The following is a 19,965-nucleotide window of genomic DNA, read 5'->3' on the forward strand; positions in this document are numbered from 1 at the left end:
CTTCAATCTCCCCCTTTTTAATTCGTCGTCTCACAAGTACCTGAGATAGAAGACAAGAACAAACCACACACAACAGCACCAGTATATATGTCTAAACGTTAATTCAACCAACTCAAGACAATTAAGAACATACTTATATTATCCTAAAAACGGGTTCAAGCAAATTAATACATAATATCAAAAGATAGCATATGCAAATGCTCCCCCATAATCTTAGCCAGTCTGAGAACATGGATAACAAGGAATTGCAACAAGTGGTGCAATTGAAATAACATAGACATAAAAAACAAAGCAACAGAACACAGCTCCCCCACAATCTTGGTCTTCTACATCCTAGTCTTCTTTTTCTCCCCCTGCTTGTGAGCACACGGATTAAAAACACCAAGAAAAATACCTCACATATTCATAAGGATAGGGATACTAACCTGCTACAGCGCTCTGAAGATCCTGAACTATCTCAGCTAGCGCTTGAAGGGCTCGTGTTGTGTCCTGTAGTGCCACTTGCAAATCAACCCGGCTGAGTGGTCCTCGAGGGATGGCAACTGATCCAACTTCATACAGAGATACACGACGTGGTGCAGTCCTGGAGCTTGGTGTAGCAGTTCGTGGAGCAGGAATCGGAGCAGGAGATGACTGACGGGTTGTCCTGGCAGAGCTTCTCTTTGGTTCAGCTTTAGCTGGTCCCTTTCCTTTCGCTATTCTCTGCTCATAGATCTCGCCCACTCGTTTATCCTTCTTGTAGGGAACCGGACGTTGGAGCTTGTCACTGGGGTAAGATGTAACTGCATGCTGGCTTTGGAGGAGTGCCATGATCAAGCGAGGGAAGATCAACCAACGTGCATCATTGACCTGAATCACTCCAAGATTGAGAATCTGTCTGAACATCATCTTACCCAAATCAACACGGACTCCATGAGCCATCTTGTAGATCAGCCTTGCCCTCTCAAGTGAGACATAAGTCTTGTGAGTAGAAGGAATCCAGTTGTATGCAGCTATGATCATCAAGGCACCGTAGCACGGAGTAAGATCCGCTGTAGTGAGACCGTCCCATTCTGTCCTCGTATCTCCAGTGATGAATGAAGCCAACTCAGTTACTGAGATATCATCCAAAGTTGTGTCTTCCTCCTCTTCTTCCTCAGTAAGTGGTTCCCAATCTATGGCGTTGTTGATGAGCGCAGGTGAGAACTTGTACTCTTGTCCTCTCACGGAAACAACTACTTCATCAACATCTGCTTCAGCTTTAGTACTCGGCAGACCTGCATAGAACTCAGCTACAACTTGCTCAACATACACAGCAAGACTCGAGACAGTTGATTCCATAGATCCTTTCTTGATAACCGCCAAGTAACCCCACTGATCAGCTTCCTTCATATCGACCGAACGCTCAGCAAGTACTTTACGCTTAAGAAACTGATCATACCTTTTCTTGATGAGAGGAGGCATTGGTTCAGCACTTTTGTCACCAGACCTTCTCGATCTCAACTGAGGTGAGGCTCCTGCTTCCTTAGCCAAATATGGAGACTTGGCTGCATCTCCTGGTGTGAGAAACTGAGATTGAGTCGGTGTACTAGACTCCCCTGTCTTCCTCTGTTTGCAGAACGCAACCCTAATCGCTGCAGCACTCGTTTCTTTCTCACTTCCTTCTGTGAAGCTTCATCATCTTTGGGTCCATCATCACCCGTCTTGCCTGATTCAGCCTCGGCTCCACTCTGTTCCTTCTCATCTTCAACGACCACCAGCTGTAAAGCAGACTCATCCTTCTCTTCCGACGATTTATCAGTGACCGGAACATCTTGAATGTCAGCATTAGAGGATCCAATTTGCGGTTGCGGATCTGCTTCAGGCACTTTCGCTGATGGCTCTTCCCCAATACCCGGAGTTCTTTCATCGCTATCTTCTGAAGCAGCTTTCTCATTCGCGGTGTTGAACGAGTCAAGCTCCTCAGTAACCTCAGGGAGTACATCAGAAACGGGCATATCGTTTCTCGGCGGAGGCGATTCAGGTTCGCCGTCAGTGAGTGACCTCCGACTTTCTTCAGGCGCTGCATGTGCCTCTCCCTTGGATGATTCGGCTTGTTGAGCTGCTTTCTTTGCTTTCACCATGATAGATGTCGGTTTCTGTATGAGAATCGTGTGAGAGATGAAGAGAGGCTGCGAGATTGAGCTTCTTAAGCACGATGGAGATTTTCTAGGGCTTGTTCCCCACTACTTCCCTTAACGGAATAAAACTGAATCAACTTTTTCTGATATTGCAGATCTGGTCCCTGACTTTTTATCCTCTCCTTTGCATGCCTACAACATTTAATTTCTCTCATCCAAACACACAAGCATTAGGCACATTCGTGAATTATTAATGTATCATCAGACTTTCAAGATAGTAATAAAACACAAGTCACAACTCACAATTGGCTGAATCAAGATTACTATAAAGCATTAGATCAATTCAGTTTAGTTACCATTTGTGTGAAGTGCTTCACGAGTTGCCTCAGTGCTTGAATCAAGCTGCACATATAACTATTCCTAGATCTTATATTCTGGTGCAGCCGATTGTCTTTTTATGGCTAGCTTTCACATTGATATGCCTTCATCAATGATGCCGGTTTTCATTCTTTATTCTCGTGCTGTGAAACCCCTGTTATTTCCCATCATGAATCTATCAAAACCTTTTTTTTTTATTTTCTGAGCATCTTTCTGTATCATTGCTGGCTCTTTTTATTGAGAGGGGGGGGGCCACAGATTGACGTGAAACCTGTACCATTACAACATTGACGGCATATCAAGCAGCTCTTTTCCACAGCGTTCTCGGGTTCCAAAACCAATCTGAATCATATGTACATCCCGAATCAGCACATGCACTACTCTCTGCACAACTTGACTCAACAATCAAGGTCACACACACCAATTGCATTTCTTAATGTGATAAATCGATTAAATTCAAGAGATTTAGTGAATATATCAGCCAATTGCAAGTCAGTAACTACATGTTCGATTACTACCTGATTGTCTTCAACTAATTCTCTGATGAAGTGGTGCCTTATGTCAATGTGCTTCGTCCTTGAATGTTGGACCGGATTCCTCGAGATGTCAATTGCACTTTTGTTGTCACAATACACAAGAAAGGGACCTGATTGCATTCCATAATCAGCTGACATCTGCTTCATCCAGATAAGTTGTGAGCAACAGCTACCCATGGCAATATATTCTGCTTCCGCCGTAGAGAGTGATACAGAGTTCTGCTTCTTGCTCAGCCACGAGATAAGATTGTTCCCAAGAAAGAAACATCCTCCACTGGTACTCTTTCTATCATCAGCACATCCTGCCCAATCAGCATCACAGTATCCCACCAAGTTCTTGTTGGAATTCTTCGAGTAATACACGCCCAAGCTCTCTGTTCCTTTGACGTACTTGATGATCCTCTTTACTGCATTCAGGTGTGATACCTTTGGCTTAGCTTGATATCGTGCACACACACCAACACTGAATGACAAATCTGGTCGACTTGCAGTTAAGTACAATAGACTGCCAATCATCCCTCGATAAAGCTTGACATCCACATCTTCTCATGCTTCATCTCGTGCCAGCTTCAGTGATGTGCTCATGGGTGTCTTAGAAACTTTGGAGTTCTCCATACCAAATCGCTTTACAAAACTGTTAGCGTATGCACTCTGAGAGATGAAGACACCTTTCTCTGACTGAGACACTTGAAGTCCAAGAAAGTACTTCAGTTCACCACACATGCTCATCTCAAACTCTTGAGTCATATTCTGAACAAACTCATCCACCAGCTTCTGTGACGTGCCTCCAAAGATAATGTCATCCACATAGATTTGAACAATGATTATCTCTTTTCCAACTTCCTTGAAGAACAGCGTCTTGTCTATACTCCCTCTGATGTACTCCGCTTCTAACAGAAACCTTGTGAGTCGTTCATACCATGCACGCGGTGCTTGCTTCAATCCATATAGTGCTTTCTTCAGTCGGTACACATAATCATGATGCACTGGGTCCTCAAATCCTTTTGGCTGCTCAACATAGACTTCCTCCTGAAGAACTCCATTGAGGAAGGCACTTTTCACATCCATTTGATGCACTTTGAAGTTCAGAATGCATGTCATTCCCAAAAACAACCGAATGGATTCCAATCTTGCAACTGGGGCAAAGGTTTCTTCAAAGTCTACTCCTTCAATCTGTGAGTATCCTTGAGCTACAAGCCTTGCCTTGTTACGAACTACTTCTCCATGCTCATCAGTCTTGTTCTTGAAGATCCATTTAGTGCCAACCACGTTTACTCCTTTAGGTCTAGCAACCAGTTCCCACACATCGTTCCTGGTGAATTGCTCAAGTTCTTCCTCCATTGCGACAATCCAATATTCATCACGTAGTGCTTCAGTGTGTGTCTTAGGTTCTATTGATGAAACGAAACATGCGAACTGCACCATTTCTTTAAAGTTGATCACCTTTCCACGCGTCTTTCGTCCTTCTTCAATCCCTCCAATCACATCAGACTTCGAATGATTGCGATGGACTTGCTGAATCACTGGTTGCGGTACCGTATCTGAGATCGGACCTTCCTCAATGACTTCAGTTGCAGCTACGGATGATCCACCTTCTTCTTCTTCATCTGATCCCATGTCATCACCTACAACCACAGACAGATCATCAATTACAACATTAACTGATTCTTTAATTGATTCTGTCCGCTTGTTGTAAACTCGGTATGCTGAACTAGACTGTGCATAACCCAGAAAAAATCCTTCATCACTTCTTGAGTCAAACTTCCCAAGGTAGTCCTTGTCATTTAGTATGTAGCACCTGCATCCAAAAACATGAAAGTAACTAAGATTAGGAGTTTTGCCTGTCCACATCTCATACGGTGTCTTTGTTGTCCCTTTTCTGACATACACACGGTTGATTGTGTAACACGCCGTGCTGAGTGCTTCAGCCCAGAACCTCTTGGCTATCTTGTTTCCATGGAGCATTGCTCTTCCCATTTCCTGTAGAGTTCTATTCTTTCGTTCAACCACTCCATTTTGCTGAGGTGTCCAAGGTGCTGCAAACAGGTGAGCTATTCCTCTTGATTCAAGAAAGGTAGTCATGGGTTCATTCTCGAATTCTCCTCCATGATCACTTCTTATCTTCTTGATTCCTCCCTTTTCATTTATGAGTTGAAGCGCCCAGATTTTGAAACTCTCAGACACTTCTGACTTTTCCCTGAGAAAACGTACCCAAGTGAACCTGGTGTAGTCATCCACTAGTACAAACACGTACTTCTTTCCTCCGATACTCTCGGTTTGCATAGGTCCCATGAGATCCATGTGAACTAGATCCAATAGTGCCTTTGCCTGAACATCTGGTACCTTTTTGTGTTGTATCTTGACTTGCTTCCCCTCATTGCATGCACCGCACACAATCTTGTCATCGATCTTGAGTTTGGGTACTCCTCGAACCAAGTCGTTGCATACTAGATTCGTTAGATTCCTGAAGTTCATATGTCCCAAACGTCTGTGCCATAGATCAATATTCCCTTGAGCTGACAAGCACTTAACCTTCTTTTTCCACATGTAGCAGTTATTGCCAGATCTCACACCTTGTAGCACTGTTACACCATGTTGATTTATGGCACGGCAATCAATTGCTGAGAAGCACACCGTAAGTCCGTCATCACACAGTTGACTCACGCTGATCAAATTAGCCTTTAATCCTTTGACAAAGTAGACATTCACCAATTTAGGTACTTCTGAGTTACACGTTGTACCTTTGCCTTGAATGACACCACAGCCTCCATCTCCAAAGGTTACCTTTCCTCCTTTTACCTTTGACACTTTGTCTAGATACTCAATGTTTCCCGTCATGTGTCTAGAGCATCCACTGTCGAAGTACCATGGTTCCTCAGATTCAGAATCACTTGACACTCGCGCCATGTTAAATCGGATGGTACTTCTTGGCTCAGTCACTATCTTAGGATACAAGTCGGTTTACTTCATCCATCCTCGAGAAGTCTTCCCTATTCTCCAAAACTTGTGTTGTCTCCATACTTGTTTGACCCGTTCCAGATACTTGTAGCAATACCTCTTGTAATGACCAAACTTCCCACAGAAGAAACACCCACTCATCTGAGCTGGAGTAGTTTGTGTCTTAGTTTCTTCAGCATGCGCAAAACCTCCAGACACAAAACGCGTTGTACCTGTTGAGCTACTCTGTCTTCCAGTGTAACCAAGTCCCATCAATGAGTTTTCAGTTCTTCCACTGCTCAGAATCTTGTCAAGTTGCTTGGTTCCCGTGAGCATCTTAATCTTCCGATATTGCTGATCTAATTCAGCTTGAAGATCAGCTGCTTTCTTTCTTTCAGCCAGTAACTCTTCTCTGAGCTCGTCTGCTTGCTTAGACAGAACCAATTTTTCTTTGATCAGATTCACACTTTCCTTAGCCAACTCAGCTTCTCTGTTGAGGTCATCCTTCAACACTTGTACTTCAACTTCCAGTCGTGCCTTCTCTTTAGCCAATGCCAAATTCTCCGTTCCCAGCTTCACTAGCGTCTCTCGAACTTCCTTGTAGCTTTCATCTAAGTCATTTTCTTGTTCAGCATCACTCTCAGATCCTGAGTCACACTCCACGATTCCTAGAAACGCCACAAAGTTGTTCACTTCCTCTTCACTTTCGCTGTCGGACTCGCTGTCATTGATTCCTATCATGGATTTTTCTGGTTTTCTCCTACCATCCGACTCGCATTCAGCTTGAGTGTGTCCATATCCCTTGCAGTTATGGCACTGAATCTCTCTTCTTTTCACTGTGGGACATTCAGTTCGAAAGTGACCATACCCCTTGCATTCATAGCACTTAGCATCATTCTTCCTGTAGTTCTTCTCTGGTTCAGACGTCTTCCTACCTTGGCCAAACTTCTTCTGCCCATTTTCCACTTTTCGTAGAGCTCTATCAAACCTTCTGACCAGAAGACTCACAGGGTCGTTATCATCCATATGCTCATTTTCAACTGATGCAAGCGCAATTCCTTTTTCCTTCATTCCACCAGACACACCAGCCACTTCCATCTCATGAGCTTGTAACATTCCAACCACTTCATCAAATGTCATCTCGTCAGTGTTACAGGAGACGGTCATAGCTGCTTTGTATGCCATGAACTTAGACGGCAAGCACCTCAGGAACTTTTTCACAAGTTTCTTCTCTTTGTATTTCTTCCCAAGCGTCAGTGCTTCTTGTGCCAGTGAGCTAATCTTTGAGCTGAAATCTCCAACCGATTCATTCTCTTCCATCTTTAGCTCTTCAAATCTTGTTGCAAGCATATCCTTTCTAGAACTCTAAACTTTTGAGGTTCCTTCAAAATGCTTCTGCAGAATATCCCATGCATCCTTTGCTGCCTCGCATCCTTGAATTAGTTCAAACTGCTTCCTCGCTACACTGCAATGTATGACAGTTAGTGCACGAGCATTGAACTTAGCCATCTTGTTCTCATCATCAGTCCAAAGCTCCTCCAGTTTTGGAACGTCTGTCCCATCCTCGGCTCTTGCAACAGGTGATTTCCAACCAGATTCCACAGCCTTCCACGCTAATGGGTCAATACCCTTGATTGTAGCCTTCATGCGCGCCTTCCAGAATCCATAGTTTCCTACTTCAAGGATCACCTTGGAACTTATCACCAACTCGCGATAGCTATCCATCTTACTCCGCAGGATCTACCTGTTTAAATAAACAAAGCACAGATACCTGCTCTGATACCAATTGTTAATGTAAGATAAGTAAGCTACGCTATGTAGAACACACATTAGTACATGGTTATTCAATTCCAAGAAATACGACTATATTTATTCTTTCAAAAGCTCTTACACGTTCTTCTTAAAAGCAATAAATCAACCAAGCTCAAGACAAACCTCGACTTGTTTGCTAGTCAACTCGTTCAGAGATCTAAGACAGACTCTGAACCACCTAAGCTCTTAACCCCTAGATGCTCTGCTTCTCCTTCTTAGGACGTACAAAACTCTCTATTGCTAAAAGCTCTCCCTGTGTGTTAAACGGCAACACAGTGCCAACGCTTCCTTTATATATCTTTGAGGAAGCCCTAGATCTAATCTATCTACCCAATGGAAACTTTCCATTTCTTCTACTTCAGCGAATAAGCCAATCTTCCTTTTCTCTTTAGATCGATTGCTTCTTCTTCAAGTCTTCCTTTAATGTCGCTCTTCATTAAGTCTTCTTTTAATGCATCGGTCTTGATACGTGCTTTTCACGAACCACCTTTCTGATGTAGTAGTTCATGTCACACTTCATGAACTACTTCAGCTCTGCTACAGCATCGTCTTCCCATACATCTTCAAAATTATCTTTGTCCAGAAGCTTTCTAATTAATGCATTAGGCCAGATAACTCTAAGAACAAACGATTAAAGAGTTCATATCCCAGTTTCTTTTTTTCTGTAGATACGTACAGGAAATCTCAATTAAAGAACATGAAGATATCACGTATAAAAACACGAGATATTTCATCACAAAATTATTTTGTTTCTTGATGATGATACTTTATAGAAAAGTTTCCCCCTACTATAAAATATAGTTACAGCTCCTTTTTACTACATTAAAATGTAATAATTATCTATTTATAAGTCTTAAGATAACGTATTAATTAGTGCAAAGATATACATCAATTATTCATCCGCACCGATCCTTCTTCTTTTAATGTTCGATTCATGCAATGCGTGTATATATTATACATGCAGCTGTGATTGTATGAGTGATAATGAGAAGTCTAATGGCGATGAAGATAGGAGTTGTGAATTCTCTTTTGTGAGTGCTCTTCGTATGAGCGGAGGAGATGGACATACATAAATTAAGATATTCTTCCATCTTCTTTATATATTAAGATGTTCCTTTTTAAGACATACATAAATTGATGTACTTCAAAGATACACGACGGAGCTCAGAGAAGCCATACTCAGAGAACCTGTTCAAGACGAACAGTTCCCAACCAAAATCAGCCGAGGAGAACTAGAGGCGTTGATTGGAATGGCACCGGGAGAACTCCGGTGGTAAGCAGGCGAATAAAGTAAAGAGGACACCACTTGCTGGAGTCAAAAGCCAGCGAAGACAGTGTTACGGGAACCACCGCTCCTCAGAGACAACCATCTGATCAAATGATCAAAAAAAGTTATCCTACCGTTATTTCTCTTCCTCTCACCGCTTCGCATGCATCACCACCGAAAAAGTTCGAGTTCGACAAATACGAGCAACTTTTAATATTTTTTGTACTAACATATTAAAAATCGTTAATATATTAAAGATGCATGGATTCTGCATAATGTTTAGCATATACGATTTGGCTCTAATTTCATTATGTAATTATTACCATAGTCAATTTATAATCCGAATTTAATAAAAAGCCCTTTTCCAAAAAAAAAAAAATTATAATCCGAATAAGAATATCATAGAGGTGGAATCTATATTACTAAAACTGATAATTTAATTTTTCCATAAAATACAAAAAAAAACACAAAATAATGTTAAAATTTAGAAGATTTTTTAAGAAGAAAATAAATTTGTGCTTTTAAAGTAATATATGTATGAATCAAAATCTAGTAATATTTTAAACATGACTAAAAAAATATATATATAACTAAAACAAATTTTAGAATCCCACTATAATACTATAATTACAATTATAATACTACAACAGATCGTGTTAAAAGAATACTATAACAGATCACCAACAAAAAGCTGGTCTAGTGAATAAAATTCTCAGATTATTTAACGGAAAAATTTAAGAGATCATCAATTTAATTTCCTAACCAGATTTTGTGGTCTGGTAGTGATTAACCTGAAGGCAAAATTCAATATGATGATTAATTTGAAGGCAGAAACCAATATGGTGAAGTCACCAGGATTCGCTTTCCGACTAATGGAGAATTAATATTTTGGCATCGCCAGAAATATAGAACCGACACGTTGACTGAAAACGTAGATTACTAATACGTGGCTAGTCTGGACCCATTCTTATAAAGGCAAGAATACTCATGTATAATTAAAAAAAAAGTTTGATTCGGTTTGACAAGAATACAAATATATATACACAATCAAGCTATACCTAAAACTAATTGACAAGAATACAAATATATATACACCATTGCAAAAATATATATAGAAGGCAACAAGTAGCAAAATAAAAATCGAAAGTGTAGAACAGGTTTAAATGGTCCCTACTATTAGATTATGATATGCATAATCTAATATATTACGGTTCAAGATAAAAATATAAAAAGCAGATATTTTTTTTTTTGAAGAGAAATTTTTCTTGTTCTTCTAAATTATTGATTATACTGTAACATTCATTCTCAGAAATCTCTACACACTTGTAGTGGTGGGTAAAATATCCGTAAAATTTAATTTGATTTTGTTATTCGTTTCGATTAAAAATTAAAAATTCGAATATCCGTAACTTTACGAATCGAAACAAATAATAGAATTCAATATTCATCAAATACGGAGTAAAACACAGATAATCATTTTTAGAAAACAGAGATCTGATCCTGTGATATACATATGCATATACATGTATATAAAATATATAATTTTATATTTCTATATAGATTTTTAGTAATTTTATCCATTAAATTAATTATTTTGTCACTAAATTTTTAAAAGTATGTAGTTTTATGTCGTAACAACTAGGTCTTGATTGGTAGAACATTAACATTAGCATTATGTTCTACATTATTCAATCAACATTTGTTAGAAAAACATTTACTAAATGCTAATTTTCTCCAAATGATCTCTGACAAATGTTCTCATATTAAATTTTTGGAAGAACATTTGCATTTACAATTTATAAATTTAAGAAAATATATATATCCAGAAAATGAAATTTTGATTTCTAAATAAATTTACAATATAAATATATTTTTTAAATAGTATTTCACATTAAAATATAATTTAATTATATAAATTATATTATATTTTAAATGTGAAATATTACTTTTAAAATAGATATTTTAATTTTAAAATAAAATTTTCGATATAAACATAATTTTTGATATTAGTAAATAATATAAATTAATTATATATCTTATATATTATTAATATTATAAAATAAAAAGATATATATATTATATACTAATTTTTATAATAATTTTAAATAGCATGTTCATACTACTCTACTAATCAATCTATTAAACAATTTGGCAAAAGCATACAACTTCTAGCATAGTGCTATTGCTTTATCATCTACTTTGCCAATCAGATCTTAGTGTGTTTCACATTGAAAACATGTCCGACTTATATAAAGTAGGTGAATGAGGGGTAGCCTCTCTCAGAAAACATATCATATTGTTATAGTTCTCACTTTAATTATTTGCTTGAATAGTTCGCGAAATGAATTCAAGATTCATCCGTACGAATTCTTCCTCAAGGTTCTTCCCACCTATTCATATTCACGTCACATGATTGTATATGCTAATTATACATAGATGTATGTATTTAACTATCTATTTGTCTATGCATACGATCGATGCAGGTGTGATGGCAAGAGTGAACATGAAATGAATAATGGCGGTGATGAGAGTAGTCAATACCCTTTTGTGAGGATTTTAAGTATGCGTGGAGGAGATGGACACAATAGCTACTCCACCAACTCTCTTCTTCAGGTTCTTTCATCTTCTATATATTTATTTTTCTTTTTGTGGGACATGCATACACAAACTAATGTATACACAAACTAATATTATATTCTATACTCAAACTATTTAGAGTTCAACATATTTGCTAAATGGCATAAACGCATTAGTTATAGGTTCGAATCTTTCTATGAATTAAGTTGCTACTAGTCCTCACTAGAAAATTCGGGGACAGACTAATCGTCGTTATATATTGTCCCACTTAGTGGGATTAGTTGGGTTTTCAACTCATATTCCCTTAAAAGTTTTATTAAAAACACACATATTTGCTAAGTAATTTGCGTTCTTGGTTTTCTGCAGAGAAGAGTTTTATTAATGACCAAGCCCATCCTGATTAAAAACACTAAAGAAATGATGACAGACTTGGACTTTCCTAAATGCATTAAACTAGCTGATTTGGGCTGTTCTTCGGGACAAAACACATTCTTGGTGATGTCTGAAATCGTTAACGCAATCAATGTATTGTGTCAAAAATGGAACCAAAACCCGCCAGAGATAGATTGTTGTCTAAATGATCTCCCTAATAACGATTTCAACACGACGTTCAAGTTCCTAACCTTCTTCAACGATAAGCTCACAAGCAAAATACCATGCTTTATCTCTGGAGTACCTGGTTCCTTTTACTCAAGGCTCTTTCCTCGCAAGAGTCTCCATTTTGTTCATTCAAATTACAGTCTTCATTACCTCTCTGAGGTATTATAAGTACTTAGTTCTAATTTTCTACTTATAGACATTCAAAATTCTTCATAAGTACGAGAATTATAACAATGCAATTTTGGTCTTATAAGGTTCCGGACGGACTGGAGAAGAACAAGATGAGTCTGTACATAACAAGTTCAAGTCCTCTAAGTGAATACAAGGCTTACTTGAATCAATTCCAAAAAGATTTTATGACATTTCTAAGGATGCGGTCTGAAGAGATGGTATCTAATGGACGCATGGTTCTCACATTAATCGGCAGAAAGACTCTTGATGACCCGCAATATAGGGACTGTTGTCATTGGTTGTCATTGTTATCTGATTCTCTCTGTGACCTAGTATTCGAGGTAATAAAATCATTAGATTTTATTGATATTTAATTACTTTTTAATTGTTATCATGATCTTTTGTATAGGGTCTTGTGAGTGCATCAAAGGTGAATTCATTCAAAGTACCGTTTTATGATCCGAACGAAGAAGAGGTGAAAGAAATTATTAGAAATGAGGGTTCATTCACGGTAAACGACTTGGAGGCACATTTATTTGATCTCGGCCTTAGTAACGAAGATTATGGCTTGCAATCAGATAGACCCAAAGCAGGGGAAAAAGAAGCCAATTGCATAAGAGCAGTGACTGAAACGATTCTTGTGGCCCACTTTGGAGATGCCATTGATATCGATACATTGTTTGAAAAATATGCACATCATGTGTCGCAGCATGCTAGCTGCAAGAACATAACGTCTGTCAGTCTAGTTGTTTCATTGATTCGGAAGTAGAGTCTATTATGTGAGTCGTGTGATGTGATCTGCCAGGGCTACATCAAATACAAATCACCGAAAAATCATATAAAAATAAAAATAACCCCTTCTTATTACGCCAAAAATTCCAGATGTTAAATCTTTGAAAATTCCAATATCAAAATAATATTTTGTATCAATGGTGAACCAGAACACAAAAGAAAATCAACATTTTTGCACTACTGCTTAATCACCACCAATAAGACAACTTAATTAAGACCTACATAATGCATTTCGTATTGTGTTTTGAGAAATATAACAAATCCATATACTAAAAGAAATCCATATAAATCATTCGATTTTACGTGACTGGAAATAATTCTTAGAGATGTGGTCCATTTGGGACATGTAACATGTGGGAAATTAGAGAAAATAACACAACCTTACTATGTGTATTTAAAGAGATATTTTAATATTTTAATATTTTATCAAGTTAACCAAGTTGTCATGTTTTAATAGTAAATGTTTTACCTTTGTGATACCACCCTGGATTCGAGTCTCTTTGACTATCCAAACTATCTTAAATAGCAATAATACACGGTATTTTGGATCTCATGAGATTAGTCTTTGAAACTAAAAAACATTTGGAATCTTCACAGTTATCAATATATATATTATATATATATATATATTTCATCAAGTTCCACCTCTATAAATAATGTGTGCAAGGACGTAGCCTTTTTATACAACATAACGAGTAATAGCTATGTCTTTGATTTCATTTCTTGATCTAGCATAAAATGAAGTGCGTGCAATGGATTCAAGATTCATCAACACCAATCCTTATTCGAGGTTTGTCTCTTCAATTCGTCTTCTATTTTGGTCCAACAGTCGGTAATGGTAAAGTTAGTCAACTGATCTTGCAAATAACCATGAAATAATTTTCTGTTCTTTTTTTCTTTCTGTTCAAACATTTTTTAAAAAAATCAATCAATAGGTCATATGTTATTCAGTTGTTTAAGATCAATCATATGTAGGTGTGAAATTTCTGAATAATTTATCAAAAATTGAATTGTTATTTGATGATAATGGTATTTCAGATCAAAATTGTAAACATATTTTCTTGTTTTTAATTTTTTAGTGTTAAGATAAATGAGCTTCACAGTTAAAATCAATTGGTTATAACTGGAATGGCATATTTATCTTATATATTATTAAGAATCTTTTCCAACTACTAATGTTGGACACTTTGTGTTTAATACGTCTCCTCGAGATGATGGTTTTCTGAGCGTCAATCTCGGAATACTCGGACAAAGATCGATGGACCAACTTTACGCCAGATCGATGTGGATCGGGCTCTGATACCATGTTAAGCTAGATGAACTTCACACTTAAAATTAATTGGTTATAACTGGAGTGGCACATCCACTTTATATATTACTAAGGATTTTTTCGAACTACCGATATGGATACTTTGTGTCTAATACTTTTTAGATAAACCAACAAATATATTTGTTTCAAGAAAAATCAACACTATTCTTTTAGCAATGTTTCTTATCAAATATATATTTTCTATAATTCAAAGGATTTTATGCAAATAAGTCGTTTGGAATTTGGAGATATTGTTTTTGGTAAAAAGAAAAAAAAAACTAATTCAATTTGCTAGTAAAATTTATTCGATAGCGGAGAAATTAATATTTCCACGTGAACATTACTAACACATCGTTCGTCTCTTTTCGCGTGCCACTTATCTAAATGTATATCACATATTCGTTTGATTTCGTATGAGAGTTCGGACCCACTATCATGGGGATAGTGATCACAGCACCCTTCCATTAACATTATCTTTGACTAGAACCTTTTACAATGCATTAGTCCAGATGACTCTAAGAATAACGATTACAGAGTTCACATCCCAATATCATTTTTTCTGTAGATGCGTATAGGAAATCTCATTTAAGAACATTGGAGATATCACGTATAAAAAATACGAGATATTTCATCAAAAAATATTTTGTTTCTTGATAATGATATTTCATAAGTTCTCCCCTTCTTAGAAATATAGTTGCAGCTCCTTGTTTACAACCTGTAATGATTATCTCTTTATAAAGTTTAAGATAACGTTTCAATTAGTGCAGAAATATACATTAAATCTTCATCCGCGCCAATCCTTCTTATTTTAATGTTCGATTCATCTTCAACGCGTGTGTATATTATACATGCAGCTGTGGTTGTAAGAATGATAATGAGAAGTCTAATGGCGATGAAGAGAGTAGTGAAAACTCTTTTGTGAGTGCTCTTAGTATGAGCGGAGGAGATGGAGACAACAGTTACTCCACCAGTTCTCTTCTTCAGGTTCTTTCATCTTTCTCTATATATTTCTGTTGTTTTTAAACACATATACATAAACTGATGTACTTTAAACATACATGTTCTTTTTACCAATTTCTTAGTTTTACATTTTTGCAGAGAAATTTTTTATCAATGGCCATGCCCATGTTGGTTAAAAACACCAAAGAGATGATCACAAACTTGGAATTCCCTAGATTAATTAAAGTAGCCGATTTGGGATGTTCTTCGGGTGAAACACACATTTTTGGCGGTGTCTGAGATCGTCAGCACAATCTATGCGTTATGCCAAGAATGTAACCAAACCCCACCGGAGGATAGATTTTTTTTTTGAAAAGGCTTTCGAGGAGGATAGATTGTTGTCTGAACGATTTCAACACAACTTTCAAATTCATAGCATTATTCAATAAGAAGCTCACGAGAGAAGGATCGTGCTTCGTCTCTGGAGTTCCTGTTCCTTTTACATGAGGCTCTTCCCTCGATCGGAAGAGTCTCCATTTTATACATTCAATTTATAGTATTCATTATCTCTCTAAGGTTTTATAGTAAGTACTTAGTTATATTATTAACGACATTTTTTTGTGCTAAATTTCTATTTATTTAAGATTAGAATTTTGACATTTAAAAATATTTATAAGTGCAAAGCTTATAACAGTGAAACTTTGGACGTGTAAGGTTCCGGACGTACGGACTGGAGAAGAATAAGATGACGAATGTGTACATAACAAGTTCAAGTCCTCTAAGTGAATACAAGGCTTACTTGAATCAAATCCAAAAAGATTTTACGACATTTCTAAGAATACGGTCTGAAGAGATGGTATCTAATGGAGGCATGGTTCTCACATTATTCTCTTTGCGACATAGTTTTCGAGGTAAATTGCATAAGATAATACATTTTAAAATATTTCGCGCATGGTTGATGGCTTTAATGATTTGTTTTCATCGTGATCCTTGTATAGGGATCAAAAGTGAATTCGTTTAACATGCCATTTTATGATCCGACCGAAGAAGAAGTGATACGAATGATTAGAGATGCGGGTTCATTCATGATAAACGACTTAGAGAAACATGCATTTGATCTTGGCCATAGTAACGAAAAGGTAGCTTGCAATCAGATAGAGCTAAACCAGGAGAAAAAGAGGCCAATTGCATGAGAGCAGCGACTGAAACGATGCTTTTGTAGCTCACTTTGAAGATGCCATTAATATCGATACATTGTTTGCAAAATATGCACACAATGTTTCTCAGCAAGCCAGCTATAGGAACAAGACGTCTGTCACTCTAGTGGTTTCATTGGTTCGGAAATAACCAAAATATTATATCAAGGAATAATTTGTCTGATACTACTCTAATGAAATCATTTGCTCCCAAGTCAAAACTAATTGCAATAAGTAGATTGATCGAAGTCATCTATATAGTATTATTTACATTTTTCTCAATTTTCAATGTGGAATATATTTCAAATTTTAAAGCTTAAGGTTCATAATTCAATAATATTATCTACTTTGTAATATACTCTTTCTAGCTAGATTATTTAGCAATTTCAAATCCATATTATTGGGCCAACTATGAATCATGTAAGAATGTGTTCGGATATTGAAATTGATCATGAAGAGACTTTATTACTTAAAATTCTTCCAACTTCTGATGTTCAATATATTTCACATATTCTTTAAACATTAAAGGTCCAATTTATCGAATTTCATAAATATAAATTCTAAATATGGTAAAATTTTGAGTATACAAAAGGTCCAGGTCCAGGTCCAGATATATTTTAAGCCGGGCCTGCCAGTTCACTAGTTCAGAATTTTACTTGCATTGTAACAAGATATTTGTTGATCGTCATGCATGGTATATAAATCATTGAGTTTCATTCATCCGTCCTTGTCTTGTTTAGCTAGGAATTATATATATTAGAATATTGATATAAATGGAGTGGCTGGAATTACATGGTTCGTTTGGGATAAAAACAGATAACTGATTTATGCATATTTAGCATGTGAGAAATTTTCTAAAAACAGAAGTCCACAACATTTTAAGGAAAATACTTTTATTTAAACTGTGTATCACAATGAGATATTTTTATCAAGTTCCACGTCTATAAATAAAGTGTGCGAGGGTGTAGCTTACTTATAAACACAAAGCCACTTCTTGAGCTAGATTAGTTGATCGTGCGAGCAATGGAATCAAGATTAATTAGGACTGGGCAAAAAATCCGAACCCGAAAAACCGAACCGAACCCGATCCGAAAAAGTAGCACCGAATCCGAACCGAAATTGATTAAATATCCGAACGGGTTCAAAATTTCGGTATTTAAAGAACCGAAACCGAACCCGATCCGAACCGAAGTATTTTGGGTACCCAAATGTATCCGAAATAAATTTATACACTTAAATATATACATTATTTTCATATATAATGTATATTTAAAATATTAAAAGTATATAAAATACCTTTAAATTTTCCAAAATACTCAAAAAATATATGCAAATAGTCAAAGTAAATGTTTAAAATAGCTAAAGTATACTGAAAAACCAGAAATAGTTAAATATCTATTGATTCTTTATCCAAATATTAAAAGAAAACCAATTTATATGTTAAATTAAGGTATTTTGACATATATGTTATGAAAATTTATATGTAATATATTATCTTTCTTATAGATTTTGAAAATTTAAAGTATATAATGAATTTTGAAAATTTAAAAACATTTTAAATGGGTTATCCGAACCCGAACCGAACCCGCAAAGATCCGAACCGAACCCAACCGAAATTTAGAAATATCCGAATGGGGCTAAAATCTTTAACCCCGAAAACCCGAAACCTGAATGGACTGAACCGAAACCCGAATGGGTACCCGAACGCCCAGCCCTAAGATTAATCATCACTAACCTTCTTCAGGGTTTGTCTCTTCAATTCATCTTCTAACCTGGTCGGACAGTCTGGTATAGGACGGATATAGGGAATAAGAAAATATGAGTATTAATTTAATGTAAATTTTAACAACTTTTTTAAGAGTTTGGAAATCATAAAATTATGCACATCAGTTTTTCAAAAAGATAGGAGCTAAACTAATATCTCATTAGTTACATCCAAAGCCGGTCTTAAAATAAATATAAAATATTTTCAAAAATGTCAATTGAACTTGCAAATAATTATGAAATAATTTTATGCGTGTTTTTATCCACACATTATAAGAAATGATAGTTGATCTGTTATAAAGTTTTTTTTAATATCCAGAAAATATATTTGATTCATCACTAATCTCTGTGTGCTGTGTGCATAACTATTTTCTGGATATTATATTGATGAATCAAATATAATTATTGATTTGTTTTGGAACACTATATATTTATTGATTTAGTACATAATTTTTGTAAAGAAAACAGGTTTGTAGCAATAATTCAGTTTTTTTTGCTAAGTAAAGTAAATAAGTTATATTTTTATATAATTCAAAGGTTTTACGCAAAAAAACTTCAAAAATAATTTTCTGGCGAAGTTACCTTCATTTTGTCAAAAAAGTACATATCAATTTTACAAAGTTAACCGGAAAATTTTACAAAATTAAAATCAATCCGTAATAAACTACATATATAAATTTTGTATATTGTATTAATATATAAATTATCAAAACTACATGGTTTTAGACGTTTATCCACAAAAAAAAGTTATGTAAAATAGGGGATTCGAACTCATAATTTATTGGCAATGAGGAATTAGTCATTTGAGATATTTTGTTTCTTGGTAAGAACTAAAAGAAAACTAATTCAAATGGCTAAAATTTCTTCGTACAGAAAAAAAAAGAAAAATGAAGAAGAAGAAGATAGGCACATTATTCGTCTCTCTTCGCGTGCCGCTGATCTTAATGTAGACTAGACCTTCTTTGGCTCTTACTCTATGACAGTTCCAATCCCAATGTAGACCATAATATTTATATATTTTCTCATAAATATCTAATCTATTAAAACTGAAGTACAATTAGTATTTAACCCTAATTTTTCCTTAATATTTACAAAGAATGCCATTGAAATAATACAGTGTCGTTTCATATGATTAATAAACCTTCAACTTAAATTTGACCTACCTTACTTTTTTCTAATCTCGAAACAGAACCGGACAAAACATTACATAGTCCCCATTCGCATTGCTTTGTGTCAATTAGTTGTATTACTAAATAGACCAGAACATTAAACTAACGGGATATTGGACTTAACTTTAACACAAAATTTAGGCCCAATCTTTTACCGAGTCCATTTTTTTAATTAATAGTTACTAACTTTTTTTATTAATAGTTAATAATATAATTACTATGTCTATATTATTAAAACTAAAGTACAAACTAAGTGTGTTTGGAAACATGTATCTAATCTATTAAAATTGAAGTACAATTTAGAAATAACCTTAGTTCACCTCTATAATTACAAGTGAATGCCATTAAGTTAATTGATTTAATTTAGTATTATTTATTTGGAAAGTAACTGATTTAAACCAACAATCAATGTCCTTAAT

The 19,965-nt window shown here is 35.9% G+C and overlaps 2 protein-coding genes and 1 pseudogene across 2 annotated transcripts; all 3 read left to right on the forward strand.

Moving 5' to 3' along the window:
* Positions 1-11,276: 11,276 nt before the first annotated feature.
* LOC108816075 (salicylate/benzoate carboxyl methyltransferase-like) lies at positions 11,277-13,250 on the forward strand. Its single transcript, XM_018588644.2, has 5 exons — positions 11,277-11,408; positions 11,513-11,642; positions 11,973-12,365; positions 12,461-12,718; positions 12,787-13,250. The coding sequence occupies exons 1-5, from the start codon at positions 11,371-11,373 to the stop codon at positions 13,144-13,146; spliced, it is 1,179 nt and encodes a 392-aa protein (XP_018444146.1). The 5' UTR covers positions 11,277-11,370; the 3' UTR covers positions 13,147-13,250.
* Positions 13,251-13,833: 583 nt separating this feature from the next.
* Positions 13,834-15,869, forward strand: LOC108816504 (salicylate/benzoate carboxyl methyltransferase-like). The gene is made up of 3 exons (XM_018589082.2): positions 13,834-13,959; positions 15,333-15,462; positions 15,577-15,869. The coding sequence occupies exons 1-3, from the start codon at positions 13,922-13,924 to the stop codon at positions 15,715-15,717; spliced, it is 309 nt and encodes a 102-aa protein (XP_018444584.1). The 5' UTR covers positions 13,834-13,921; the 3' UTR covers positions 15,718-15,869.
* Positions 15,870-16,114: 245 nt separating this feature from the next.
* LOC130497672 (salicylate/benzoate carboxyl methyltransferase-like) lies at positions 16,115-16,934 on the forward strand (annotated as a pseudogene).
* Positions 16,935-19,965: the final 3,031 nt, after the last annotated feature.

The sequence above is a fragment of the Raphanus sativus genome, chromosome 7 (genome assembly GCF_000801105.2).
Source record: "Raphanus sativus cultivar WK10039 chromosome 7, ASM80110v3, whole genome shotgun sequence".
In the NCBI taxonomy this organism is placed as follows: Eukaryota; Viridiplantae; Streptophyta; class Magnoliopsida; order Brassicales; family Brassicaceae; genus Raphanus; species Raphanus sativus.